The 27,067-nt window shown below is 47.8% G+C and overlaps 1 protein-coding gene across 2 annotated transcripts in view; it reads right to left on the bottom strand.

The window, feature by feature from the left end:
* PBK (PDZ binding kinase) overlaps nt 1–24,962 on the bottom strand; it is a 92,006-nt gene extending 67,044 nt beyond the window's left edge. For both annotated transcript variants that reach the window (XM_033935526.1, XM_033935527.1), the window contains exons 1-3: nt 24,825–24,962; nt 2,892–2,977; nt 1,223–1,325 (exon numbers count right to left, since the gene is read on the bottom strand). In XM_033935526.1, the coding sequence (XP_033791417.1) occupies nt 1,223–1,325; nt 2,892–2,949 (161 nt within the window). In that variant the 5' untranslated portion in view covers nt 2,950–2,977; nt 24,825–24,962. The remainder of the gene's footprint in view (nt 1–1,222; nt 1,326–2,891; nt 2,978–24,824) is intronic.
* Between the last annotated feature and the right edge of the window lie 2,105 nt (nt 24,963–27,067).

The following is a 27,067-nucleotide window of genomic DNA, read 5'->3' as shown; positions in this document are numbered from 1 at the left end:
ATGTGTAGAACTTAATCCTGGTATAGAAAACATCCCCATAGCTCACCAGCTAAGCCAGCTGAGCCATAGCCGCTATCCTTACTTCTCCCCGGCCCTAGAAAAATTCTATAACCCACAGAAAAAAAAAATCTGAACACGAGCAAAACAAAAACCCGCAATCACCGCACAGACAGATAGGGTGGGGGACTATACCAGTCTACAAGCTAACAGAAAGAAAATTAGCAGGTAAGTACCTAATTTCTCCTTCTGTATCACTTGGTAGACCGGTATAGTCCTTACGAATGGAACGTACCAAAGCAGTACCCATTAAGGGTGGGACCCCCAAAGGGCCTACACCAGAACACGTTCAACAAATACCACGTCCCGACACACTTGAACATCCACATAGTAGTGTCTTACAAAGGAATGCAGAGAAGACCAAACTACAACCTTGCAAATATTCACTGGAGGCACCAGAGAAAATTCAGCCCAAGAAGCTGCCTGACCCCTAGTGGAATGAGCCTTAAGAAATTCTGGAACAGGCTTCTTCTTCAGAAGACAAGCGGAAGCAATATTCTCCTTGATCCAGCGTGCAATAGTAGCCTTAGAAGCGCCATCCCCTTTACGAGGACCCGCTAGAAGGACAAAGAGATGATCTGATTTCCTGGGTCCTCTGCACATAAGAGCGAAGGACCTGACTTGACATCCAACTTGCGCAGCTGTCGCTGCTCGGAAGAGCCCTCCCGGCTACCTAACATAAGGAGGACCACTGCCTGATTGACATGAAAAGGAGAAACTACCTTTGGCAGAAAGGAAGGAATAGGCCTCAAGACAACCCGCTCCCTAGAAAACTCCAAAAAGGGAGCCCTACAAGAGAAAGCCTGCAACTCAGAAGCACGTCTTGCTGCAGTAATAGCCACCAAGAAGACCGCTTTAAGAGTAAGGTCCTTCAAAGAGCAGTCGCCCAACGGTTCAAAAGGAGGGCGCACTAGAACTGACAGAACCAGATTCCAACAGTACTAAGAGGGGAGCCGATCTAGTCTTACCCACCTGCTATGGAGACTGAGACAGACTGAATTGCTAGGGAGATTCTAGCCTGATATACAAGTTTGTGCTCAGTTTCCACCTGCTGGTAGCAGTGAGTCATATAACCCATTCGTAAGGACTATATCAGTCTACCAAGTGATACAGAATACACAGTTAAAAATTAATAACTACAAGTTTTAAAATTCTTACCACTTACCTTTTCATAAGGTAGACACTGACTCCAGTTCCATAGCCTAACATCTTCATGAAGGGTGAGGCTGGAATCATGACAGATGCTGGTGTTCCAAACATTGATTCTTCTTAAAAAAACAACAACAATAATGGAGTTATAGATGAATCTCAAACTCATGCCAACCACAATTATATCCAAATGTATTTTGCCAATAAACTGAAAAGTGTATTCAACAGCTTGGATGCGAGAATTCACGGGAGCCAGCAAAAGTACGCTCCCCGCTCATTGCTGCTCAGTGGCTGAAGAAACCAGCCGCGACTGACTGGGTTAGCATCTCTGGACCACCAGGGATAAAAGTACGTGAGTGGCAATTTTTGGGGAGGCCACAGACCCTGTGGTTCCCCCCCTCCTGCTCTGACGCCTATATCCACACACCAACTTTTCCTTGGCTTCAGCCCTAAACAGGCACACTGATGCAGCGGAGCTGGACACCTCATTCCTTGGAGGCTGAATCTCCCACTGACAGTATTGTCTGATTCCTTTTCTGGGGGGTTTTTTAAGTGCCAATTTAAAATAAGACCAAAATTCAAGCACACTCAAATCTTCTCAACTTGAATATTCAAATCAGTATGTCACTAATCAATGACAACTAGCTTTCAAGCTGATCAATTTCTTTCTTAGAACCTCAGACCACCACTCCAGGCTCACCTAGCTCATAACACTAAGCTTCACGTTCTTCACAGGTTCCGTTTATTATAAATATAAATTTCAATTTTAGATTTTTTACTTTTAAATATTAAATAGTTTTAAGGTGCAGAATTATAAGTGCTTAATATCATTTTTACATTTTTTTAAACATTTGTAGTATATTTAGCTTGTGATTAAAGTACTTAGCTTAATGTATGTGGTCTCAAGACATTGGGATCATTCAGGCCTTTGTAAGAACTGAGGTGGTCTGCGAAGTTGGTGGGAAATAAAGTTGGGATCTCGCCTTGAAAAAGCTCCAGCGAAACATGTCGGTGGCCTGAATGATCCCAATGTCTTGAGACCACATACATTAAGCTAAGTACTTTACTGACAAGCTAAATATGCTACAAATGTTTAAAAAAATGTAAAAATGATATTAAGCACTTATAATTCTGCACCTTAAAACTATTTAATATTTAAAAGTTAAAAAAAAAAAAAAAAAAATCTAAAATTTTTATTTATACTAAACGGAACCTGTGAAAAACATGCTCGTGAAGCTTAGGGCTATGAGCTGGGTGAGCCCAGAGTAATGTTCTGATGTTCTAAGAAAGAAATTGATCAGCTTGAAAGCTAGTTGTCATTGATTGGTGACATACTGATAATAGTTTGGAATTTAAAATAAGAGCCATCAAAAGTTGGATAGGGAGGGGAAAAGACAGGGACAGGAAGACCAAGGACAGCAAGACAGATAGGGGCCCTATGGGTTTCTAAGGCAGCTCCCATAGACCAGAACCAAGAGCCAACCAGAGGAGGTTCATAGACCTGATCTGGCTCAGATGATATGAGTTCCCTAAGTTCAATTGGGAGAAGGTCTGTAAACTGATCCTGAGGGCAGTGAGTAGTACCAGCACAGCCTGTTACTTAGGTAGCAATTAAGATCATGCTACCTCACCCCCAGAATTACAATCAGTTGTGTGCCATCCCAGCATTTAAAACATTCATTTACCAGATTTATTTCTCTCATACTGTTTACAAGGCGTTTTGAAACTTTTTGCTTCATCCATTGTTGCTTACAGCAGGCAAGCTTTAGTTCTGTAAAAGATATAAAAGCACTATGGTAACAAAAACAGTCACAAGTGGTTTTAGTCTGGAGTAAGAATTAAAAAATGTTTGGTGAAATTTAATAATTAAAAATCAGTAGAAAAAAAAAATATGCATCAGGGTAAAATTATCACGTAAGATATAATTTCACCTTTCCTTTCGTGAGGCCATATTGTCCTGAACGAGTGGATGTTATCCCATCCTAGCACCACAGACCAAGAAGGTGGTAGAGAAACTGATCTTTCCTAATAAAGTCTCTGATTTAAGGGGCTGATGCTCAGTGGAAAACTATCATGTTTCCCTAAAAATAAAACTAACCTGAAAATAAGTCCTAGCATTATTTTCGGAGTAGGTCTTAATATAAGCCCTAGTCACCGGCAGCCATGCTTCCCCCCCGCCCTGCCATGTACCCCCGACCCTTCCATCTCTCCCTCCTGACATGAAATACCTTATTCCAAACGGCAGCAATCTAGAAAGGCTGCTTCGCGGCCTTCTCCCGCTGAGGTGTTCCGTGTACCGTGTTGCTGATGACATAATCAATGATGCGACAGAGGAATGCCCCAGCGGGCCGCGAAGCAGCCTGTCTAGATTGCTGCCATTTGGAACAAGGTACCTCGGAATTCGATCGCCCCAGAACTTGAACGTTTTGGAATCCAAACTTTTTTTTGTAGTAAATTTTGCCCCAGAATACGAACTCTGCTTTGGAATCCGAACACCCTGCATACTGTAGCCCTGATTCTGCAAAGTGCTCCCGATTGTAGGCAGCTGTAGGCATCCTACAGCTGTCTATTCAGCTAATCGGGAGGCACTTAAAAAAAGAAAAAATAAATACTCCCCAGACATAGCGGACGCAGCTACAGACGCCCCTCTCCCCCCAAGATCGCCGGAAGGAGGGTACCCAACCCATCCTGCCGGACCCCCCAATGGCCCCCCTAAGATCGCCGGTAAGAGGGTACCCAACCCCTCCTGCCAGAACCCCCAACGGCCCCACCTCCGAAGATTGCCAGCAGGTGGGTGCCCAACTCCTCCTGCCGGACCCCCCCAACGGCCCCCCTCCAAAGATCACCAGCAGGAGGGTGCTCAACTCCTCCTGCTGGACCCCCCCAATGACCCCCTCCCAACGAAAGCCCCCACCCCGGAACCCCTCCTTGGGCTTACCTCCAATTTGGCCGGATGGCAACTCACTGTCCAGCCAGCAGGCCCACCTCCATTCAAATGAGGTGGGCCTGCCCCTCCACTGCCCAACCCACAGGATCCTAGGACCCGATTGGTCCAGGCGCTTAAGGCAGGAGGGGCCTTAGGCGCCTGGACCAATCATGCCCTAGGATCCTATGGGTTGGGCAGTGGAGGAGGGGCAGGCCCGCCTCATTTGAATGGAGACGGGCCTGCTGGCTGGACAGTGAGTTGCCATCCGGCCAAATTGGAGGTAAGCCCAAGGAAGGGTTCTGGGGTGGGGACTTTCGTTGGGGGGTCCGGCAGGAGTTGGGCACCCTCCTGCAGGCGATCTTTGGAGGGGGGCCGTTGGGGGGGTCCGACAGGAGAGGTTGGGTACCCTCTTACCGGTGATCTTAGGGGGGCCAGCAGGAAGAGTTAGGCACCCTCCTGCCAGCGATCTACGGGAGGGGATTCTGTCGGCAGGAACAGTTGAGGACCTTCATGCCGGCGATCACGGGTTTTGTCAGCAGGAGGGGTTGGGAGGGTTGGTGCATTTAAAACCCATTTCTGTAACCGGCGTCTGCAACATGGATGTCGGTTACAGAATTGGGTTAACTTTGGGCGGATGTAGGCCTGATTCTGTATAGGACGCCCAGGACGGACGTCCTATACAGAATCCGGGCCTGTATGTGTGTATTTCTGCCCCTAAAATCCAGTGTATTTACTGTTAAAATTTGAGTTTGTGGGACCCAGAAATGGATTAATCCAGTTTCCATTATTTTCAATGGGAAAAATTGTCTTGGAACTCGAACATTTTGGAACTTCAACGTGGTTCTGGAACGGATTAAGTTCGGATTCCAAGGCATCACTGTATTTCAGTCTCACATGAGGGCAGGAGAGAGGGATGGAAGGGTCAGCAGGGGGGGGATGGGAGGAAGGGAGGGATAGAAGCTGCAAGGGTTCTGCTGCACAAAGGATGGGAGGGAGGGATAGAAAGAAGCTGCACAAGGGGATGGGCGAGAGGGGAGGAAGCACAGTTACTTACCGTAACAGGTGTTATCCAGGGACAGCAGGCATATATTCTCACATGTGGGTGACGTCATCTATGGAGCCCCGATGCGGAAGCATTTTCAAGCAAACTTGATTGAAGATTTAAGTTTGCTCTGCTGCTCCACGCATGCGTGCCTTCCTGCTCCACTAGGGGGCGCATCCCATCGTGGTCTCCAGTTCACTTAACTAGCAAAGAAGCCAACCTCGGGGAGGTGGGCGGGTTGTGAGAATATATGCCTGCTGTCCCTGGATAACACCTGTTACGGTAAGTAACTGTGCTTTATCCCAGGACAAGCAGGCATGATATTCTCACATGTGGGTGACCTCCAAGCTAACTGAAAAGGGATGGAGGGAAGTTGGCAATTTAAGCAAATAGATTTTGCAAAACCGATTGGCCGAACCGGCCATCGCTTCTGGACAGTGAGTCCAGACAGTAGTGGGAGGTAAAAGTATGAACCGAAGACCACGTGGCAGCCTTGCAAATTTCCTCAATAGGTGTGGACCTGAGGAACGCTACGGAGGCTGCCATCGCTCGGACCTTGTGTCCCGTTACTCGACCAGCCTGAGCGTAGCAGAAGGAGATGCAATCGGCCAACCAGTTGGACAAGGTGCGCTTGGAGACTGGGTGACCTAACCGGTTTGGGTCGAAGGACAAAAACAATTGTGGGACTTTCCGGTGTGGCTGAGTGCGTTGGAGGTAGAAGGCCAACGCTCTCTTACAGTCAAGAGTATGGAGCGCCACCTCTCCGGGGTGAGAGTGGGGCTTGGGAAAAAACACAGGTAAGACAATGGACTAATTGAGGTGAAAATCAGACACTATTTTAGGCAAGAACTTTGGATGGGTGCGGAGTACCACCTTGTCGTGATGGAATACCGTGAAGGGTGGGTCCGCTACCAGAGCCTGTAACTCACTAACCCGCCGAGTGGAAGTGAGCGCAAGCAGGAAAATTACCTTCCAAGTGAGGAATTTTGGATGGCATTTGTCCAGGGGCTCAAATGGAGGTTTCATTAGTTGAGCCAGAACCACGTTGAGGTCCCAAACCACCGGAGGGGGTTTGAGAGGAGGGTGGACATTCAGAAGACCCTTCATGAAGCGAGAGACTAAGGGATGGAGCGAGAGGGCTTTCCCTTCCAGGGGCTGATGAAAGGCCGCAATCGCACTGAGGTGTACTAGAATGGAGTTGGTCTTTAGGCCGGAATGAGATAATTGGAGTAAATAGTCAAGGACCAGAGGGACGGGGACCGACACCGGGTCCTGGCTGTGGGAGGAGCACCAGGTTGAGAATCTGGTCCACTTTTGGGAGTAGCAGGTTCTCGTTGAGGTCTTTCTAGAGGCCTCCAATATCTCCTTGACTGATTGAGACACGGGGAGAGAAGTCAGGGGGAAAGAAACCAAGCATTCAGATGAAGAGATTGAAGATTGGGATGTAACAGCGAACCCTGACCCTGTGACAATAGAGAGGGAAACAGAGGCAGAGGCAGTGGATCTCTGACACTGAGTTGAAGTAGAAGGGAAAACCAAGGCTGGCGTGGCCAGCGAGGAGCAATCAGGATCAGGGTGGCTTGTACTGTTTTCAGGTGGACAAGCGTCTGTAGGATCAGGGGAAACGGCGGAAACGCGTACAGAAACCTTCCCTCCCAGTCGAGGAGGAAGGCGTTGGCCTCGAGCCGGTCCGGGGAGTATATCCGGGAGCAGAAGAGAGGCAGTTTGTGATTGTGGGGGGATGCGAACAGATCTATTTGAGGAGTCCCCCACTGTTCGAACACCTGTCGTAGGGTCTGAGAGTGCAGTGACCACTCGTGTGGCTGGAGAAGGCGGCTGAGTCTGTCCGCCAGACAGTTTTGTTCTCCTTGTATGTACACCGCTCGAAGGAGGTGTTGTTGGAGATTGCCCATTTCCAGAGGCGCAGGGCTTCCCGACAGAGGTGCCAAGACCTTGTTCCCCCTTGTTTGTTTACGTAGTACATTGCTACCTGGTTGTCGGTTCGGATGAGAACCACCCGGTCGTGGAGCAGATGTTGAAAAGCTACAGCTGCGAGATAGATGGCCCGAAGCTCTAGCACGTTGATGTGGCAGCGACGGTCCTCTGCTGACCACATCCCTTGAGTGCGTAGGCCATCCAGATGGGCTCCCCAAGCGTACTCCGATGAGTCCGTGGTGAGTACCTTGTTGTGTGGGGGGGCGAGGAAGAGCAAACCTTTGGAAAGATTTGAAGAGTCGGCCCACCAGCGGAGCGATCGTTGCAAGGAAGGAGTCACTGTCACGGGGCGATCGATCGAGTCCCGATCTTAACGCCATTGAGAGGCTAGGGTCCATTGAGGGATTCTCAGGTGGAGACGGGCGAATGGTGTGACGTGGACGGTGGAGGCCATGTGGCCTAGTAGAGTCATCATCTGTCGAGCTGATACCGAGGGTAGCAGTGAGATCCTTCGACTCAGATTTACTAACGCCTCTAGACGCGGAGGGGGGAGGAAGGAACGGAGGCAAACCGTGTCCAACGTGGCCCCGATGAACTGCAGGGACTGTGAGGGGCTCAGTTGGGATTTTGGGAAGTTTACCTCGAACCCCAGACTCTATAGGTAGATAATAGTCTGTTGGGTCGCTGAGATAACCCCTTCCCTGGACGGTGCTTTTATCAGCCAGTCGTCCAGGTAGGGGAATACCTGAAGACCCTGGGAGCGTAAGGCAGCTGCGACCACCACGAGGCACTTGGTGAAGACCCGGGGTGACGATGCTAGGCCGAAGGGGAGGACTCGGTATTGTAGGTGCAGGTCCCCTACTTGGAAACGCAAGAACTTGCGGTGAGCGGTGTGCACTGGAACATGTGTGTACGCCTCCTTCAGATCGAGGGAGCAGAGCCAATCGCCTTTTTCGATCAGGGGGTAGAGGATCGGTAGGGAAAGCATCCAAAATTTTTCCCATACCAGAAATTTGTTGAGTCGTCTCAAGTCTAATATTGGGCATAGGTCTCCCGTTTTCTTCGGTACCAGGAAGTAACCGGAGTAGAAGCCCTTCCCCCGTTGGTCGGGGGGAACCTCCTCCACTGGTCGCAGGCGAAGCAGATCTCGAGCTTCTGAGAGGAGTAGGGGTAGCAGCGTGCGGTTGGGAGGGCACTTCCTTGGGGGGCTGTCTGGAGGAATGGCTCGAGAGTTGAGAGTATCCTGATGAGATCACGCCAAGGACCCATGTGTCCGACGTGAGTTGTTCCCAGTGAGGGTAAAAAGCTCTGAGGCGGCCCCCGATGGGCAGGGAGCCTGGGACTCTGTCAAAAGGACGGGGATGGTTTGGTAGTTGCAGGTGGTTGGGATTTGGGTGGGGCCCGATGGTGGGCTTGCGGACGCCTTGGCGGAGGCCGGGAGTAGGCGGGAGTGGATTTTTGCAGGTAGCGGCGCGGAGGGGCCCTGAATGGCCTGGACGCGGGCGGTTTTGGCTTTTGCCGGATGAGGGAGGCAAATGAGCGTTCGTGTTCAGAGAGGCGTTTTGTAGCCGCCTCTATAGTGTCGTCAAATAGCTCTTTTCCCACACAGGGGAGGTTAGCCAACCGGTCCTGTAAGTTGGGAACCATGTCGACCAGGCGCAGCCAAGCTAGTCGGCGCATGGCGACAGCAAAGGCTGCCTCTCTGGAGGAGAGTTCGAAGCCATCGTAGGCCGTGTGGAATAGATGGAGGCGTAGGTTGGAGAAGGACTCTACAAGCAGGCTAAACGCTCCTTGGCGAGAGGCTGGTAAGTCAGTCTCAAAGGCTCTCAGTAGTCCGATGAGGTGTTTGAGGTAGGATGTGAAGGTGAAAGTGTAGCTTTGCACCCTAGAGGCCATCATCGCATTTTGATATAGTCTCCTGCCGAACTTGTCCAGGGTTCGGCCTTCCCGACCTGGGGGGACCGTGGCTGAGACCCGGGAGGGGTGAGCCTTTTTCAGGGACGATTCTACCAGCAGCGACTGGTGGGAGAGCTGCGGTTGTTCAAACCCCGGGTAGGGTACCGTACGGTACTTGGCCTCCATTTTGGAGGGGACGGCTGTGACCATATAGGGGGTCTCCAGGTTCCTGAAGAAAGCCTGTTGGAGTACCGGATTAGGTGGTAAACGAAGGGACTCTCTGGGCAGTGATGGCATGTCCAGCTCCGCTAGGTACTCTTTTGAGTATCTGGAGTCGAACTGGAGGTCTAAGTCCAGAGCGTGGCCCATGTCCTGGATAAAGCGAGTGAAGGATGGGCGGGATGTTCCCGAGGCCCCGTGTGGGGTCGGTGAACGAGACATCCGTCGGGTGGAGAAGGACGGGGAGGCTTCCCTCAAGTATCGAGGTTCCTGCTCCGATCCACGTTCCGAGACCGGGGAACCACTGTGGGAGTGTTCCGGGGTCGGGGATCTCCGACGTCTTGAGGAGCCCCTCATAGACGATGCCGGAGTTCGGGGTACCGATCGATGTCTAATCAGTGACCTCGACCCGGACTCCCTCGGTGAAAGCCTGGCATCTCGGACCGGAGCCCCGGTCCGAGGGGGAGTTTGGAGGATGCGCGGGTTGGAGAGTGATAACTCCGCCACCCTGATCGGTCCCGTACGAGGTGTAGGGGAACGGCCTCATAGAGTGGGGGAACCCCGGGCCTTCTTGGAGGTACGGCGGTTCGAGGTTTCTGTCGGTTTAGCACGACGTTTTGCCCTGTGGCGGTCTGTGGGGGGAGAGCGCCTCGGGTGCCTCGGTGAGGAGTCCGAGGAGGATGAGATGCGGCGAAATTTGCGCACTTTTCCCCGAGGTGGCTCGACGCGAGGCTCAGGCTGGTCTGGCACATGCGGGGTCGAGGTCGAGGCCGGTTGTAGATGGGCCATTGCAGCGGACAGCTCCAACGAGATCATTGCTCAGAGTAGGTCCTGGAAGACGGGCAAGGACAGCATCGAAGGCATGTCCCCTGCCTCGGTGCACTCCACTGGGGGCAACCTCATATCAGAGTATTCCTGTGGTGGAGGCACAGCCCGAAGGCTTGGAGGGATTCGCCGGGGCTGTAAGCATTGGACTTCCGCCATGCGTCGCCGGTGTCCCCGAGGTTGGTTTCTTCGCTGGTACAGAACCTGAAGAGGGGACTTACCCGGAGCCGAGGCTTTCTGTTGTCCCGAGGACTTCGGAGTCGAGTCTCGAGGTGATGCCGAGGTATTCGGGGCCGAGGTCGAGGCCGACCTCGAGGCCGAGGTAGAGGGTTGGTCTGGGGCGAAAAGATCCGCCATGCGGGCTTTCCTTCGACGGAGGGCCCGATTCTGGAAAGTAGCGCACTGGGGGCAGGAGTCGGTTGGATGAGCGGCCCCCAGGCAAAGGATGCACCGGCGATGCGGGTCTGTGATGGAAAGAAGCCGCTCGCACCGGGTGCACTTTTTAAAGCCGGTCAAAGGCTGGGACATAGAATCGAAAGTGGCCGCGGCTCGAGTAGCCACGCGGCCACGGGGACCCGGAAGCCTCCGGGTCGGTCAAAACGAAGCAGGAATCAAGTTGAAGAAGAAGAATTTCGCGCACAGCGACTTAAACGAGGAAAAACAAGAAAATTTGCGGTGCTAGAAGGCAGTTGGGGCAGAGCCTGAAAAAACATGACTTCTAGACTCAGCGGAAAATTTTGAACTGGAGACCACGAGGGGATCCGCCCCCTAGTGGAGCAGGAAGGCACGCATGCGTGTAGCAGCAGAGCAAACTTAAATCTTCAATCAAGTTTGCTTGAAAATGCTTCCGCATCGGGGCTCCGTAGATGACGTCACCCACATGTGAGAATATCATGCCTGCTTGTCCTGGGATAAAAGATGTTGCACATGTGGGGGAGAGAAAGGAAATAGAAAGAATTGGGGTGGAGGAGAAGAAGGGAGAGATGATCATTGTACATGAAAAAAAAAGGAGAAATTAGGTTCTTGCCTGTTAATTTACTTTATTTTAGCCTCTCCAGACTAGCATAGGTTAATCTTACAAGTGGGTATATATCTCATCATGACCAGTAGGTGGAGACTGAGACAAAACTTTAGAACTGTGCATGTCATGTGACCCCCCCTCCCTAATTACCTCAGTCTGCCGAATAGCGAAGCTGAACTTAGAACTATATACAGAAAACAAACAGGACTCCTAACAGGAGTATCAACAAATAAAAACAGGAACACTATTGGAAAATGCAAAGGAACAAATACAAATAGCAAACGTCCCCACAGCTCGCCAGCTACGCCAGCCAAGCCACAGCTGCTGTTCTTAATCTCCCCGGCCCTAGAAAAATACTAGAAACTGACCGAAAAAATGAAAATCTGCCCGCAAGAACACGACAATAGACAGGGTGGGGTCCTATGCTGGTCTGGAGAGGCTAAAAGAAAGTAAATTAGTAGGCAAGTACCTAATTTCTTCTTCTTTAGCAATTTTCCAGACCAGCATAAGTTAATCTTACAAGCAGGGCATAACAAAGCAGTCCCCATCGTGGGTGGGACCCCCCGAAGGGCTGACATCAGAACACGCTCACTGAACACAGTGTCAAGACACGCCTGAACGTCCACACGGTAGTGTCTGACAAATATCCACTGGAGGCACCAGCAAAGACTCAGCCCAAGAAGCAGCCTACACCGAGTGGAATGAGCCTTGAGAAAATTCCGGAACAGTCTTTTTCTGAAGAAGGTAAGTGGAAGCAAAAGTCTCCTTGATCCAGCACGCAATGGTAACCTTGGAAGCACCATCCCCCCTAAGAGGACCCGCTAGAATGACAAAAAGATGATCTGATTTCCTGATCTCCTGAGTCCTCCGCAAGTAGATGCAAAGGACCTGACCAACATCCAATTTGCGCAACTGTTTCTGCTCAGAAGAACCTATTCGACTACCTAGGACCGGGAGGACCACAGTCCGATTGACATGGAAAGGAGAAACTACCTTTGGCAGAAAGGAAGGAACAGGCCTCAACACGACCCTCTCCCTAGAAAACTCGAGGAAGGGAGATCTACAAAAGAGGCTGCAGCTCCGAAACACGTCTAGCAGAAGTAATAACCACTAAGAAGATCGCCTTAAGAATAAGGTCCTTCAACGAGCAGGCACCCAAAGGCTCAAACGGGGGGCACACCAGCCCACACTGAACCAGATTCAAATCCCAAGAGAGAACAGACGGTCACACAGGAGGATTGAGCAACTTGGCCGCCCGCAAGAAGCGAACGACATCAGGAATGGCAGTGAGACGCTGACCCCGTAATAACCCATGAAAGGCCGACAATGTGGAGTAGAATTCTGCCCACTAATGGCCACGAAGGGAATATATACAATAGCCCCTCCTTTGGCCATAGTTGAACCAGAGCACCCAAGCCCTTGACCTGACTGTCTCTGCGACGACTGAAGAAGAGGGGTGTTTTGGTGTTGACATTCATGGCCACCAGGTCCATGAAGGGCTGACCCCAGGATGCACTATCAACTGAAAAGCCACTGTCCGGGAGCTAGCATATGACGACTGAGGAAGTCCGCTTGAACATTCACCACTCCAGCTGTGTGGGAGGCTGAGATGACATGAAGTGGAAGACTAACAGTGCCAGACGGAAGGCTCTGGGCTCCAGACCATTGATCGACCGTGGACTAGGTGCCCTGAGCTGAGTGACCTAGACACAGAGCTCCCCAACGAGGAGACTGACATTCCTGAGAAGCACCGTCCACTGTAGCTGATCCAGACTTGTCCCTTGAACAATATGGGAGGTCTGGAGCCACCAACAAAGACTGCAGAGAGCCATGCCCTGCAGAGGAACAGGGAAAACTAGACTGTGCCTCTGGGGCGACCACCTCTGAAGCAAAGCATACTGAAGAGGACACATGTGGGCCCAAGCCTACCTCACCAAGTTGAGGGAAGCTGCCATCAACCCCAAGACTTGGAGGAAATCCTGTGCCTGAGGACACCGGGATGCCATTAGCAGGCAAATCTGAGATTGCAAATTGCTTACCTGGGCCTCTGGAAGGAAAGACCTTCCCCAATGAGGTATCGAACACAACCAAGATACTCCAGGCCAACCGGCTCTTGGCAAGTTTGACAACCCATCTCAGCGACTGTAGGAACTCCACCACCTGAGCCATGGCCTGGGTGCTCCTCTGGAACGACTTTGTGAGAATCAACCAGTCATCCAGGTAAGGAATCACCAAAATGCTCTCTGTCCGAAAGGCTGCCATGACGACCACCAGAACCTTGGTGAACGTCCGGGGAGCCATGGCCAATTCAAAAGGAAGCGCACAGAACTGACAGTGCTGCCCGATTCGAATCGATTCACCGATTCGTTTGCACAAAAAAAAAAATAGAACTGACCGATTCAAAGGACGGCCCCCTTGAGATCCGCTCGCGTTCGGGCTTTCCCTCTGCCGTGGCCGCCAGAGTCCTTCATCTAATGTAACTTCTGGTTTTGCAAAACCGGAAGTTACATCAGAAGAAAGGACGTTGGCATGCGCCTGTGCGATCCGCGGCAACGGCAACTTGCAAGCACGTTGATTTTTTTGTAGTTGTTGGCTCTTGGCTGGCTCATTCCCAAAAGTATTTCTCCTCTCGAGTCCCCGCATCTAACTTTCTGCGTAAGTTAAGGATCTCTCTGCTGCAGTGCTCTCTTCTTTTCGTGAAGCCATGGAATTGGGGGGGGGGGAGAGGGGGGAAGCTGAGGACCTTTCTTTAGGGAAGCTGAGAATTGGGGAGGGGGCTGAGGAGGAATATGGGGCCTATTTATTTGGGGTTGCTCTGGGCCTGGGGAAGCTGAGAATTGGGGGAGCTGGGGAGGGGGAATATAGAGACTTTATTTGGGGATGCTCTGGGAAACCTGAGAATCGGGGAGGGGGGCTGGGGAGGGGGAATATGGGGCCAATTTCTTTGGGGATACTCTGGGTCTGGGGAAGCTGCGAATCGGGGGAGCTGGTAATGCTCTGGGGAAGCTGAGAATCGGGGAGGGGGCTGGAGAGGGAGAATATGGTAGTGCTGCCCAATTTCCTTAATATTGCCTTGTTTAAATAAAATGTTTAAACTTAAATAGCTGTGTCATTGAAAATGAATTGAATCGAAAATAGATTCAACATGGTGAATCCTAACATAAGAATTGCCGCTGCTGGATCAGCCAATGGTCCATCATGCCCTGCAGTCTGCTCATGTGGCAGCCCTCTGGTCAAAGACCAGCGCCTTAACCGAAACTAGCCCTACCAGTGCACGTTCTTGTTCAGCAGGAACTTGTCTAACTTTGTCTTGAATCCATGGAAGGTGTTTTCTTCTATGACAGACTCCGGAAGAGCGTTCCAGTTTTCTACCTCTCTGGGTGAAGAAGAATTTCCTTACGTTTGTACAGAATCTATCCCCTTTCAATTTTAGAGAGTGCCCTCTCGTTCTCCCTACCATGGAGAGGGTGAACAACCTTTCCTTATCTACTAAGTCTATCCCCTTCAGTACCTTGAATGTTTCAATCATGTTACCTCTCAATCTCCTCTGTTCGAGGAAGAAGAGGCCCAGTTTCTCTAATCTTTCGCTGTATGGCAGATCCTCCGCCCCTTAACCATCTTAGTCGCTCTTCTCTGGACCCTTTCGAGTAGTACCGTGTCCTTCTTCATGTATGGCGACCAGTGCTGAATGCAGTACTTCAGGTGAGGGTGCACCATGGCCCGGTACAGCGGCATGATAACCTTCTCCGATCTGTTTGTGATCCTCTTTATCATTCCTAGCATTCTGTTCACCCTTTTTGCCGCTGCCACACATTGCGTGGACAGCTTCATCGACTTGTCGATCAGAACTCCCAAGTCCCTTTCCTGGGAGGTCTCTCCAAGTACCGCCCTGGACATCCTGTATTCGTGCATGAGATTTTTGCTACTGACATGCATCACTTTACACTTATCCACATTAAACCTCATCTGCCATGTCGATGCCCATTCCTCGAGCCTGATTATGTCACGTTGCAGATGTTCACAATCACCCTGCATCTTCACTACTCTGAATAACTTCGTATCGTCCGCAAATTTAATCACCTCGCTCATCGTATCTATGTCCAGATCACTTATAAAAATATTGAAGTGCACAGGTCCAAGCACCGAGCCCTGCGGCACCCCACTAATGACACTCTTCCAGTCCAAGTATTGTCCATTTACCCCCACTCTCTGTTTCCTATGCTCCAGCCAGTTTTTAATCCACGTGAGTATTTCACCCTCAATTCCATGCCTCGCAGTTTTGCGAAGTAGTCGTTCATGTGGAACCTTGTCAAACACCTTCTGAAAATCCAAATATACAATGTCGACCGGGTCGCCCTTGTCTATCTGCCTGTTTACTCCCTCGAAGAAGTGCAGCAAGTTCGTCAAACAAGATCTGCCTTTGCTGAAACCGTGCTGGCTGGTCCTCATCAGACCGTGTCCGTCAAGGTGATCAATGATGTGGTCCTTTATCAGCGCCTCTATCATATTTCCCGGTACCGAGGTCATACTCACCAGTCTGTAGTTTCCCGGGTCTCCCCTCAAACCTTTTTTGAAGATCGCCAGTTCGATCTGACAGATTGGCTATTAGTTAAAGAAGTTCAGCTATGGTCCCTTTCAGTTCCTTGATGACCCTAGGATGGATGCCATCCGGTCCCGGGGATTTATCGCTCTTAAGCCTATCAATCTGCCTGCATACCTCTTCTAGACCAGTGTTCTTCAACCTTTTTACACCTATGGACCAGCGGAAATAAAATAATTATTTCGTGGACCGGCAAACTAATAAGACTGAAATTTTTTAAAACCCCATTGCCGCCCTGTCCCCGCGAGCTCGGTCCCATTAACTATCTGATCCCATCCACACAAGCCTCGAATAATTATGATTTTATATTGAACATATTTTATTAAAGTATAAAAAGAAACAATATTCTGTACAATTGTCATTTTATAAATATAAATAATACAGGGCAAGGATCAACAAAACCCCCGTCTCCCCTCCCCTTCACATATATCCCCTCTACTATCAAGAAAACTGAATAAGCCAAATTATTACAGAATGCTACACAAATATCATGCTAACAGAATACCGCAGTCACACATGGCAGGAATGGTGTTAGGGGGAGTGCAACTAGGGCAACTGCCTCCTGGTCAGAGAGAGCCAAAGGAGCGCGCTTAAGGAGCAGTTCATGCTCCTTAATGCGCTCCTTTGTGCGCTACTTCTATGCGCTCTTAACAACCTTTCTATCTCACCTTACATGTTCACTAATACTGCTCATTTCTCTAAGACATCTTCTAATTGTCTTTCCTGCTTAACCACATCAATTTTTAATTCTAACTACTTAATTTATTTTCTATCTTCTAACCTACCCTCCTTTAAAATGAATAATCAAGTTTTCCCTATCTCTGCTACATGGGGTCACAGACCTTACAAACCTGCTAATTTACTAGCCTCTCCTCGTCATTGTGAACGAATAGATATTCCACTAACTTCAAATAGTAACATCGACTTGGCCCTTATACCACTCTCAACAGCCCCAATAGTTCTCATCTTAACATAGGATTAATTAATGTCCGTTCAGTTAAAACTAAACATCACTTACTGAAAGATTTAATTTTTCTTCATTCTTTCGACGTACTATGTTTAACTGAGACCTGGTTAAACGAAGGAGAGGAAGCTTACCTTTCCTATATTTGTCCCCCAGGATTCTCTTACTTTTTCAATCATCGCCGCTACAAACGCGGCGGTGGATTAGCCATCATTTTTCGTATATCTTTACTAAAAGATATTGACTATTCCCCTCCCAATTCATCTATCGAATTCCTACAATTCTCCTTCCAAACCAAGCCTAAACTTGATGCTTTACTTTTTTACTTGCCTCCTCCAATTAATAACGAAAATTTATCCGAATTACAATCACTTCTTTTCGATTTCGGTTCTTCCACTATAAACCCTCTAATTCTGGGTGATTTTAATATTCACTTTGACGATCCTAACAATTATCAAACCAACACTATCCTTTCTCATATTAATCATCTGGATTTACATCCTTTAATATCTGAACCCACACATCATCTAGGACATACAATCGATATGGTTCTCATCCCTTCTACACCAATAGATAACTACTCTTTAAACTTCTGCCAAGCAGTTCCCTGGTCAGATCATTACCTGTTATCAGTTTCATACAAACTTAAATATATAAATCCCCAATCCTCCAAAAAAAAAAAAAAATCAAATTTAGAGATTTCAATAATCTCTCATCTGATATAATATCGGCTGCTCTTCCATCAGACTTTTCTGATTTTACATCCACTTCATTGGATGACTCTGTACAACTTTGGTCTAAAAACACCCTTCGGCTACTGGATAAAGGAGCTCCACAACAAACTAAAATCATCCCGGCAAAGAAATCCATCAACCCGTGGTATACAGCTGAACTAACCCTTATTAAAAGACAATTAAGATCTCTTGAACGTAAATGGAGAAAAGACAAATCAATATCTAATTACGAGCTATTTAAAAAACATTCTAATTTCTACAAAATAAAAATAAATCTAGCCAAAACAAAATTCTACTCAGGATTAATTCAAAAAGCTCCAAATTCCTCTACTTTATACCGTATATTAAATTCAATTTTTTATTCTAACAAACGGAAAAATCCAGACGTTGAGATTAATCTCACAGCCCACGAACTTGCATCATACTTCATAAAAAAAATAGAAGAAATTAGATTCTCTTTCACAATAAACTCATCCTCTAAATCTGCACAACTATCAACCGATCTCATTTCATTCTCTTCTAAATGCTCTTCCTTCAACATCCCAAGTCTAACGGAGATCGAATCTATTATTAAAACTATTAATATAAAAGGCTCTAAAACTGATTCTATTCCTCCTTTTCTTCTAAAACGCTATTTTCGCATTTTGGCCCAACAATACATACTTTAGTTAGTGAAAGTTTAAAACAAGGCATCATGCCAAATGACTGGAAACACTCGATTATTTATCCCATTTCAAAAAATCATAAAATTAGTGCTGGAGATTGTTCAAATTATAGACCTATAGCCAACATTCCATTCTTATCTAAATTAACTGAGAAGGTGGTGTATAACCAGATTTCTGACTTCATCAAAAAAACTAACATTCTTCACCCTAATCAGACTGGCTTCAGGCAATACCATTCCACTGAGCATTCCTTAATCGGTATGACCACCTCCATCCATTACTTCTTGGACCATCATCAGTTAGTTCTTCTAGTCTCTCTAGACCTCTCGGCGGCTTTTAACACGATCGATCATGATTTATTAATATATAGACTTCAATCAATAGGCATCACAGACCAAGTCTTATCTTGGTTCCAATCTTATTTCTCAAATCGTTCTTCAGCTGTCTTCTTCAACAATACAATTTCTGATACTTTCTCTACAACGCACGGTGTTCCTCAAGGTTCTATATTATCTCCACTCTTATTTAATATATTTCTAGCACCTCTGCTGACTCTATGTCAATCAATCGGCTTCAATACATTCGCTTATGCCGACGACATACAACTTCTGCATCCCATAGACTCTAATAACTCTTCTGACATAACTTTAATCAATACAAAACTCGAAAAAATCCACCACTGGTTAAACAATAACCGACTTGCATTAAACATCAATAAATCCAATGTATTGCTCTTTCCCTGGAAAGATAATCCTAAACTTATCCTACCAATCTCTATTAATGGACTTCCTTTACAAGTTGTACAAAAAACCAAAATACTCGGAGTAATTCTGGATCACAAACTCTCCTTTCATGACCACATTAGTAGCGTCATTAAGTCTTCATTCTTTAGACTTAGACAAATACGCTCTATCTCACAATTATTCAGTACCGACTCTTTGAAAATTCTCATCCATTCTCTCGTTATTTCGAAATTAGATTACTGTAACGCTTTGTTTAAGGGTATAGCACAAAAAGAAATCAAACGTCTACAGATTATACAAAACACAGCCATTAGGCTTATTTCAAAAGCTAACAAATTCGACCATATAACTCCTCTTCTTAAGGAAGCCCATTGGCTTCCAGTGGCCCACAGAATAATATACAAACTTTGCTTACTCACATTTAAATCTCTTTTATTTAAAACTCCGGCTTTTATTAAAAAATTATTAATCCCTTACTCCTCTAATAGAACTTTAAGATCAGATGAACAGCATTTATTAACGATCCCCTCGCTAAAAATAATAAATACGCGCCAGCAGTATATCTTTTCAGTCACAGCTCCCCAAACCTGGAATTCTCTCCCCAGTTATCTATGAGAAGAAATCAATTTAGAAAAATTCAAAAGTAAACTGAAAACTTTCTTATTTAACGACGCCTTTGTAATTTAATACTATTGGTTTCTTTTAATAATATTTTACAAGTCTTGGAACTAATTGTTTCTTCTCTCCACAACATTTATTCAATTATATTTTTATCCCATCCATATGTGTTTTCCATTTTTGTTTCCCACTCTGCTTAAATATATTGTAATTTCTTCCCCTACCTATCCCTTCGTTTCCAGTTCGTGTCGTAACTGTCTGTGTCTCGTTAGTCTTTAACTATTTTAAAATTTCTTTTATATTGTAATTTTAATTTATGTGTAAATCGCTTTGAATACTGACAAAGCGATTAATCAAATATATATTAAACTTGAAACTAAACTTGAGCCCTAAGCCAGCTGGAAGCTAAAGACGCACTGCCTGGGCTTTGCACTCCGCAGTTATGTCTAACATCAGCTCTAGCAGGATACATATTTTAAATCTGATATATTCTAATCACAAGATAGAAATAAAATTATTTTTTTCTACCTTTTGTCGTCTCTGGTTTCTGCTTTCATCGTCTTTTCACTCTCTTCCATCCAGCGTCTGCCCTCTGTCTCTTCAATCCAGCATCTGCCTCTTCCATCCACTGTCTGCCCTCACCCCTCCCCCTCCCATATGGTATCTGCGTTCTTTCTATGCCCCTCTCTCCTACACCAGATCTAGCATCTTTGTCCCTCTTTCCTTATTTTTCATCTGACCCCCCTTCCCAGCATCAATCTCTCTCTACCTTGTCATTCCTCTGTCTCTCCCCTTTCCCTCATCTGATCTCTCCATTCCATCCTGACTCCTTCCCCTCCTCTAATCTCCCTGCCAACTGTTTCTTTCCAGTGTTCCTCCTCCCCTGTCCAGCAGTACCTTCTCCCTTTCTTCCTCCCCTTATTCAATAGTAATTCTCGTCCCTTCCCTTCTCCCCTGTCAGCAGTATCCCCTTCGCCTCCCTTGTCCAGGAGTACCCATTCTCCCTTTCCTCCTCCCCTTATCCAACAGTAATTCTCATCCCTTCCCTTTCCCTTCTCCCCTGTCAGCAGTAGCCCCTTCTCCTCCCTTGTCCAGGAATACCCCTTCTCCCTTTCCTCCTCCCCTTATCCAACAGTAATTCTCATCCCTTCCCTTTCCCTTCTCCCCTGTCAGCAGTAGCCTCTTCCCCTACCTTGTCCAAGAGTACCCCTTCTCCCTTCCCTCTCCAGAAAATGTTCCCTCTATGTAGGCTAGCAGCAGCTCTGTGTGCTTTTAACTTCGGCACACAGCTGCCCCTAAGCAGTATTTTAGCGCGGTTTCATGAGGCAGCCTCGGGGCCTTTGGTAGGCCGGCCCACTTCGATGATGCGATGTGGGCCGGCCTACTAAAGGCCCCGAGGATGCCTCATGAAACCGCGCTAAAATATTGCCTAGGGGCAGCTGTGTGCCGAAGTTAAAAGCACACAGACCTGCCGCTGCTTTTCTGGGGGTGCGGAGACATACGCGGCAGGAGTCCGTGGTGGCAGGCAGGAGTGCCGGCATAGCGACGGCAACAGGAAGTTGCAAGTCAGCTGACGCCGGCACCTTTTGCTGCGGCGGAGTCCTGAATCCTTCGCGGACCGACACCGGTCCGCGGACCGGCTGTTGAAGAACTGTGTTCTAGACTGACCGTTAACCCTGTCAGTTTCCTGTTTTCACTTCCAGCATATAGCCTGATGGATTCCGGTATGCTGTGGCTCGATTTAAAACGGTACCACAAAAAGCACAAGGAATGTTTCCTATGAGACTCAAGAGACTAACCCCCTCTTCTATTAAACTGCACTAGCAGTTCTTAGTGCAGAGAGCCGCCCGCACTGCTCCCAACGCTCATAGGAACTCTATGAGCGTCGAGAGCAGCACAGCTCCCCACACTAGAAACTGCTAGCAGCAGTTTAATAGAAGAGGCCCTAAGACTGCTCTCCCATCCCATCACTCACTGAAGTGCTGCCTATATATCACCCTCTCCACCCCCTAACAGTCTGAAAGTTCCCGTGTTATGGTGCTTAACGGCCACAACCCTCCACAAAGCAGCTACACTATTTTATTATCCAAGTAGCTCTACTACCGCATACAACAAACATACCCTCTCTTACCTGAAGAGTACAAAAAAAACCGCAAGTGGCTCCTCCAGCTCTGACCATTCAAAGAGTGCGCGCCACTTCCTCAATCCCACCCCCAGAAGCAGCGGAAAAGTTTGCTGGTAACCATCCCTTCCCATGTTGTCTGTTATGCGGGTTTCCAGACAAATTAGGCTAATTTTTAATGCTAGCAACGGAAAATTTTAGCATTAGCGGTTATGGCTTATTGGGCTACTTTCTTGCAGTGAGTGCGGTTTTTTGTTGTTGTTTGTTGGTGGGTTTTTTTGTTCACTGTTCAATGAGCATTGTGCCAGCTGTGTCTGTGTGCATTTCAAGCCTCATCCTATAGCTTCGGTAAATACAGACGCAAAAAACGTGTTCTGTCTGTCAGCGATTGCTTTGTCCTCCTTTAGTGCTCCCTTTATTCCTTGGTCATTCAATGGTCCCACCACTTCCTTCGCGGGTCGTTTCCCTTTAATATACCAAAAGAATGGCTTGAAGTTTTTGCCTCCTTGGCTATTTTTTCATCGTAGTCTCTTTTGGCCCTTTTTACTGCCTTATGGCACCTGCGATGATGTTGTGTGTGCTTATTCCAGTTTTTTCCATTTTCCATTCCTTAAATGAGGGTTTTTTGTCTCTGATCACTTCCTTTACCTCTACAGTGAGCCACGCCAGTTCTTTATTATTTTTCCTCTTTGATCCCTTGTTGATACGCAGTATATATAGATTTTGTGCATCAGTTACTATATCCTTAAAAAGAGACCAAACTTGCTCTAGCGTCTTTTATGTGTTTATCCTCTTCTTTTATGTGTTTATCCTCTTCTTTCCCGCCATGCGTCTCATTCCTTCGTAATTCCCTTTTCGGAAGTTTAGCATCGTGGCCATCGTTCTAGACCGATGTTTCGCCTCTATTTCCAGGTTGAAGCGGATCGTATTGTGATTGCTGTTTCCCAGCGTCCCTTCTACTTCTACATATTGTGCCGGTTCTCGCAGTCCCTTTAGAATTAGGTCCAGAATTGCGTTTCCTCTTGTATTTTCCTTGACAAGTTGTTCCAGGAAGCAATCGCCTACAGTTTCCAGGAACTTGGTCTCTCTAGCACAGCTGGAGGTGCCTAGGTTCCAGTCTATCCCCAGATAGTTGAAGTCGCCCATGTTAACTGCATTGCATCGCTTGCAGTTGTGTTTAATCTCATCTGTCATTTCTCCATCAAGAGCCTGCCCACAAAACCAAGGTCCCCCCTCCCAAAAAAAAAACCAGCAGAACGCACCACCACATCCATTCGGTAAAACCGGGTAAAAGTATGAAGAGAGAACCAAGAGCTGCACTGCAAATTTCATCGGGATGAATCGCACTAGAAACCACTCACAACGACACTACCCTTCACGCCAAGAGTGCTGGAAGCTAAATCGGTGGTTGTGCACCACGGGTGATGTAATTTGCGGAAATGGCCATTCGAATCCATCGAGCGATCGAGGACTTGAATGCTGGCCCAACATGGCAAGGCACAGCAACGAGAACAAAAAAGTGATCAGACAGCCCAAAACTCAGTTATCATTTCCAAATAAAGAAGCAAGATCTTCCAGACATCTAATTTGCGGAAGATCCGATCTTCACCCTATGAACCTGTTGTATGAAATGCAGGCAATCTAACCTCCTGATGGACTTGGAAAGCCGAGACCACCGTCGACAAGAAGGAATGTACTGTACGGAGGAAAACTCCCGTGTCCATGGGCCGCCGAGAAAGGCCGAAAAAGCGCTTCCTTCCAGTGGAATGCAACCAATCTATCTTGCCCAAGAGAGAGATTGGGCACTAGAGCTCCCTTGTGATGTACATACGCCACTGCTGCAGCGAATAAACTTGCACCACTGGTCTTTCTGAAGGGGCTGGAGAGCAAGTAGCGCCAGCCGAATTGTAGATTAGCGCTGCACGCTCAAAAGCCATGCCATAAGACCAAAGTATCCCATATCTTCTAGAGCAATCAGCCCCTGGTTGTATCTAAAGGTTGAAAGTTTGCTTCTTTTATAGGAATACGAGAGCTGCATACCATGCATGACTGGACCAATCTAGTGCTATGAGAACCACTGGTCCTGTGTGATGAGCTATGCAGTAGGTCACCAAGCCTGTTACCTCCCTGTGCAATTCCCGCTCACGGGATCCAGTGGTTGCTCACTGTTCTTGTTCCAGGCAGCACTACTCTTATTCTTATGGCTGCCAGTAGCGCAAGTGAAGTATTCTCTTCTACTGCTTCCTGCCTGAAGGTAAAAAGTACTGTATATCCCTTCAATAATACACAGCTTATTGCCTGCATACTGAAGAGATCTAGGAGGATGGGGCAAAGTGGCTGATTTTTCTCTTTAAAAAGTTAATAACCCTAATGGAACTGATACTATGATAACAGAGCAAGGCACAATAGTTTCTCAGAGCTGCCAAGTTACCCATTCCAGGAGGAAGACTTTTTGGCTGCTCCTGAATTTCTTGGACTACAAATACTACACAGCTATGGGAATGTAAGTTTAAAACCAGAACCAGTGACCACCCAAAAAGTCTCCTGGTCCTGGAATGGATAACTTGGCAGCTCTGGTAACCAAATATATATATATATTTTTTTCTTGGGAGACCCCTCTGCGGATTTAGGCCTCCTTTTACGAAACTGCCATAGCAGTTTCTAGTGCGGGGAACTGCTGAATGGCCCGCGCTGCTCCTGACGCTCATCTCCCCGCGCTAGAAACTGCTGTCGCAGTTTCGTAAAAGAGGGGGTTTGTCCGACATACACGACACGGTTTGGCTCTATTTAAAGCGGTACCACAAAAAAACACAAGGAATGTTTCCTATGAGACTCAAGAGACTAACCCCCTCTTCTATTAAATTGCACTAGCAGTTTTTAGCGTAGAGAGCCGAGCTGAATGGCCCGCGCTGCTCCCAACGCTCATAGCAACTCTATGAGCGTCGAGAGCAGCGCGGCTCCCCGCGCTAGAAACTGCTAGCGGCAGTTTAATAGAAGTGGCCCTAAGACTGCTCTCCCATCCCATCACTCACTCAAGTGCTGCCTATGTATCACCCTCTCCGCCCCCTAACGGTCTGAAAGTTCCCGCGTTATGGTGCTTAACGGCCACAACCCTCCACAAAGCAGCTACACTATTTTATTATCCAAGTAGCTCTACTACCGCATACAACAAACATACCCTCTCTTACCTGAAGAGTACAAAAAAAAAAAACCCGCAAGTGGCTCCTCCAGCTCTGACCATTCAAAGAGCGCGCGCCACTTCCTCAATCCCACCCCCAAAAGCAGCGGCAAAGTTTGCTGGTACCCACCCCTTCCCGTGTTGCCTGTTATGCGGGTTTTCAGACAACTTAGGCTAATTTTTAATGCTAGCAGCGGAAAATTTTGGCATTAACCGGTTATGGCTTTCTGGGCTACTTTCTTGCAGCGTGTGCGGTTTTTTGTTTTTTGCTCACTGTTCAACGAGCAACGTGCCAGCTGTGTCTGTGTGCATTTCAAGCCTCATTCTGGGGCGGGCTCCTATAGCTTCTCGCATTGCATTCCAAGCCTCATTCTGGTGCTCCTATAGCGACTGTCAGGGTTTTCTAGGCCAGTGTTCTTAAACCTTTTTACACCTAAGGACAGTTGTGGACCGCTTTCGGTCCGCAGACAGCGGTTGAAGAACACTGGGCTAAGTCGTGGGCCAGACCCTGCCCATTTCTACCCAGTCTCCACCCCAGACCCTACCCCCATAGTCCTAATTGTAACACTATTTTTTCGATTCATTTTTCATATATACACATAATATACACATAATATAATCTTATTAACAACTCATGGATCGCACCACAGACTAGCAGTTGAAGAACATAGTTTTGGGCCTGATGCACATGCTGGCCCTGTGGACCGGTAGGAAATTTCTGTGGACCAGCACTGGTCCGTGGACCGGTGGTTTAAGAACACTGTCCTAGGCTTCTTCACCTTTTTTCCCCTCCCCCTATGATCTCTGGTATGTCTCACCTTTTCTTCCCTGCCCCTTTGATATCCAGTGTGCCTCTACTTCTAGTCAGGGCCCCTAGGCACACAAGTACACTGGGCCCCCCTGCCCCGCCCCACTCCATCATACCATGTGCCCAGGCGGAAGCAGGAAGCTGTGTCAGAGGGAAGCTTTGGGCAAGCAGCACTGCTTGCAAAATTACAGTTCCTGTTGCCTTTCTTACCCGCTTTAACCTGCTTTAATTGCTTGTCTTTCCGTCGATTGGGGAGGGGGGGTTTCAACGTTGCCGATCGATGCTGGAGGGGCCCATCGCTGTTTGGAAAAAACAATGTTGATGCCCTCCTTCATTGGGCCCCCCTGACCATTTTGGGGCCTAGGCACGTGCTACTGGGCCTTTTGGTTAATCCTGCCCTGCTTCTAGTCCTGCCTTCTTGATCTCCAGAATATCTCTCTTCTTTTTCCCTCCCTCTCCCCCTATTATCCAAAGTAACATAATAAATGATAGCAGATAAAAGACCTGTGTGGTCTGATCAGTCTGCCCAACAGTCACATTCATTTTTGAGGCAATGTTAAACCAACAATCCAGTGTATTCATTTTGGTCCTCTTTTACTAAGCCGGCGGTAGAAGCGCTAAAGTTCCTCATGAGAGGATCCTGCAAAAATTGAAGTGTCATGGAATAGGTGGCAAAGTTCAGTTGTGGACAGGGCAAGATTAATTCTTCGAGAGCCCCTAGGCACACAAGTACACTGGGACCCCTGGCCCTGTCCTGCCCACACCCCGCCCCTGCCATGCCCACACCCCGCTCACCCCACCCTCATTTATTTACCTGTTATCCCAGGACAAGCAGACAGCCTATTATCAACATATGGGTGACGTCATCCACGGAGCTCAGATATGGACAGCTTCGCAAGCAGACTTGCATGAAGAACTTTTAGAAAGTTTGCAACTGCCGCACCACACATGCGCGAATGCTTTCCCGCCTGACGCAGGGCGCAAGTCTCCTCAGTTTTCTGCGGAGCCGAGAAGTCCTATTTCGATGCTCTACGCTAGACTCAGTTCTACTTCGTGCCTTCTCTCACCGTGGCTTGTGTTTTATTTCTTTACAGGGTTGCTGTGATTTTCTTGCGCATTTTATTTTTTTTTTAAACTTAATTTGATTTTTCTTTTCTGTCATGGCGGGGCCTGCCTCGCGGCCTCAGCCTGCAGGCTTCGATCTTGCTGAGGCTATTTTTCCGTTTATGTCTCAGCCGGTCAAAGGCTTCAAGAAGTGTAGCAGTTGCCAGCGCACAATCTCCCTCACTGACCCACATTGGTGGTGTGTTCAGTGTTTGGGACCCGACCATCGTCTAGAGTCGTGTGCCCACTGTGCTATTCTTCAACCTCGAGCCCTCAAACGTCGTCGGGTTCAGATGGAAAAATTCTTTGGCAGTATGGATCCACTTTCCCTGGTCTCGACCTCGAATCCGGTCAAGCTTCTCACCGGGGTTCCACCTTCTACCTCGGCCTCGACCTTAATCAAACCCTCCTGATTCGGCGGGTCCTCGAGCAAATCTGCTAAGTCTTCTCCTGATGAAATG

This window comes from Geotrypetes seraphini, chromosome 3 (assembly GCF_902459505.1).
Source record: "Geotrypetes seraphini chromosome 3, aGeoSer1.1, whole genome shotgun sequence".
Classification (NCBI taxonomy): domain Eukaryota; kingdom Metazoa; phylum Chordata; class Amphibia; order Gymnophiona; family Dermophiidae; genus Geotrypetes; species Geotrypetes seraphini.
This window is presented reverse-complemented; position numbering and strand designations above follow the sequence as displayed.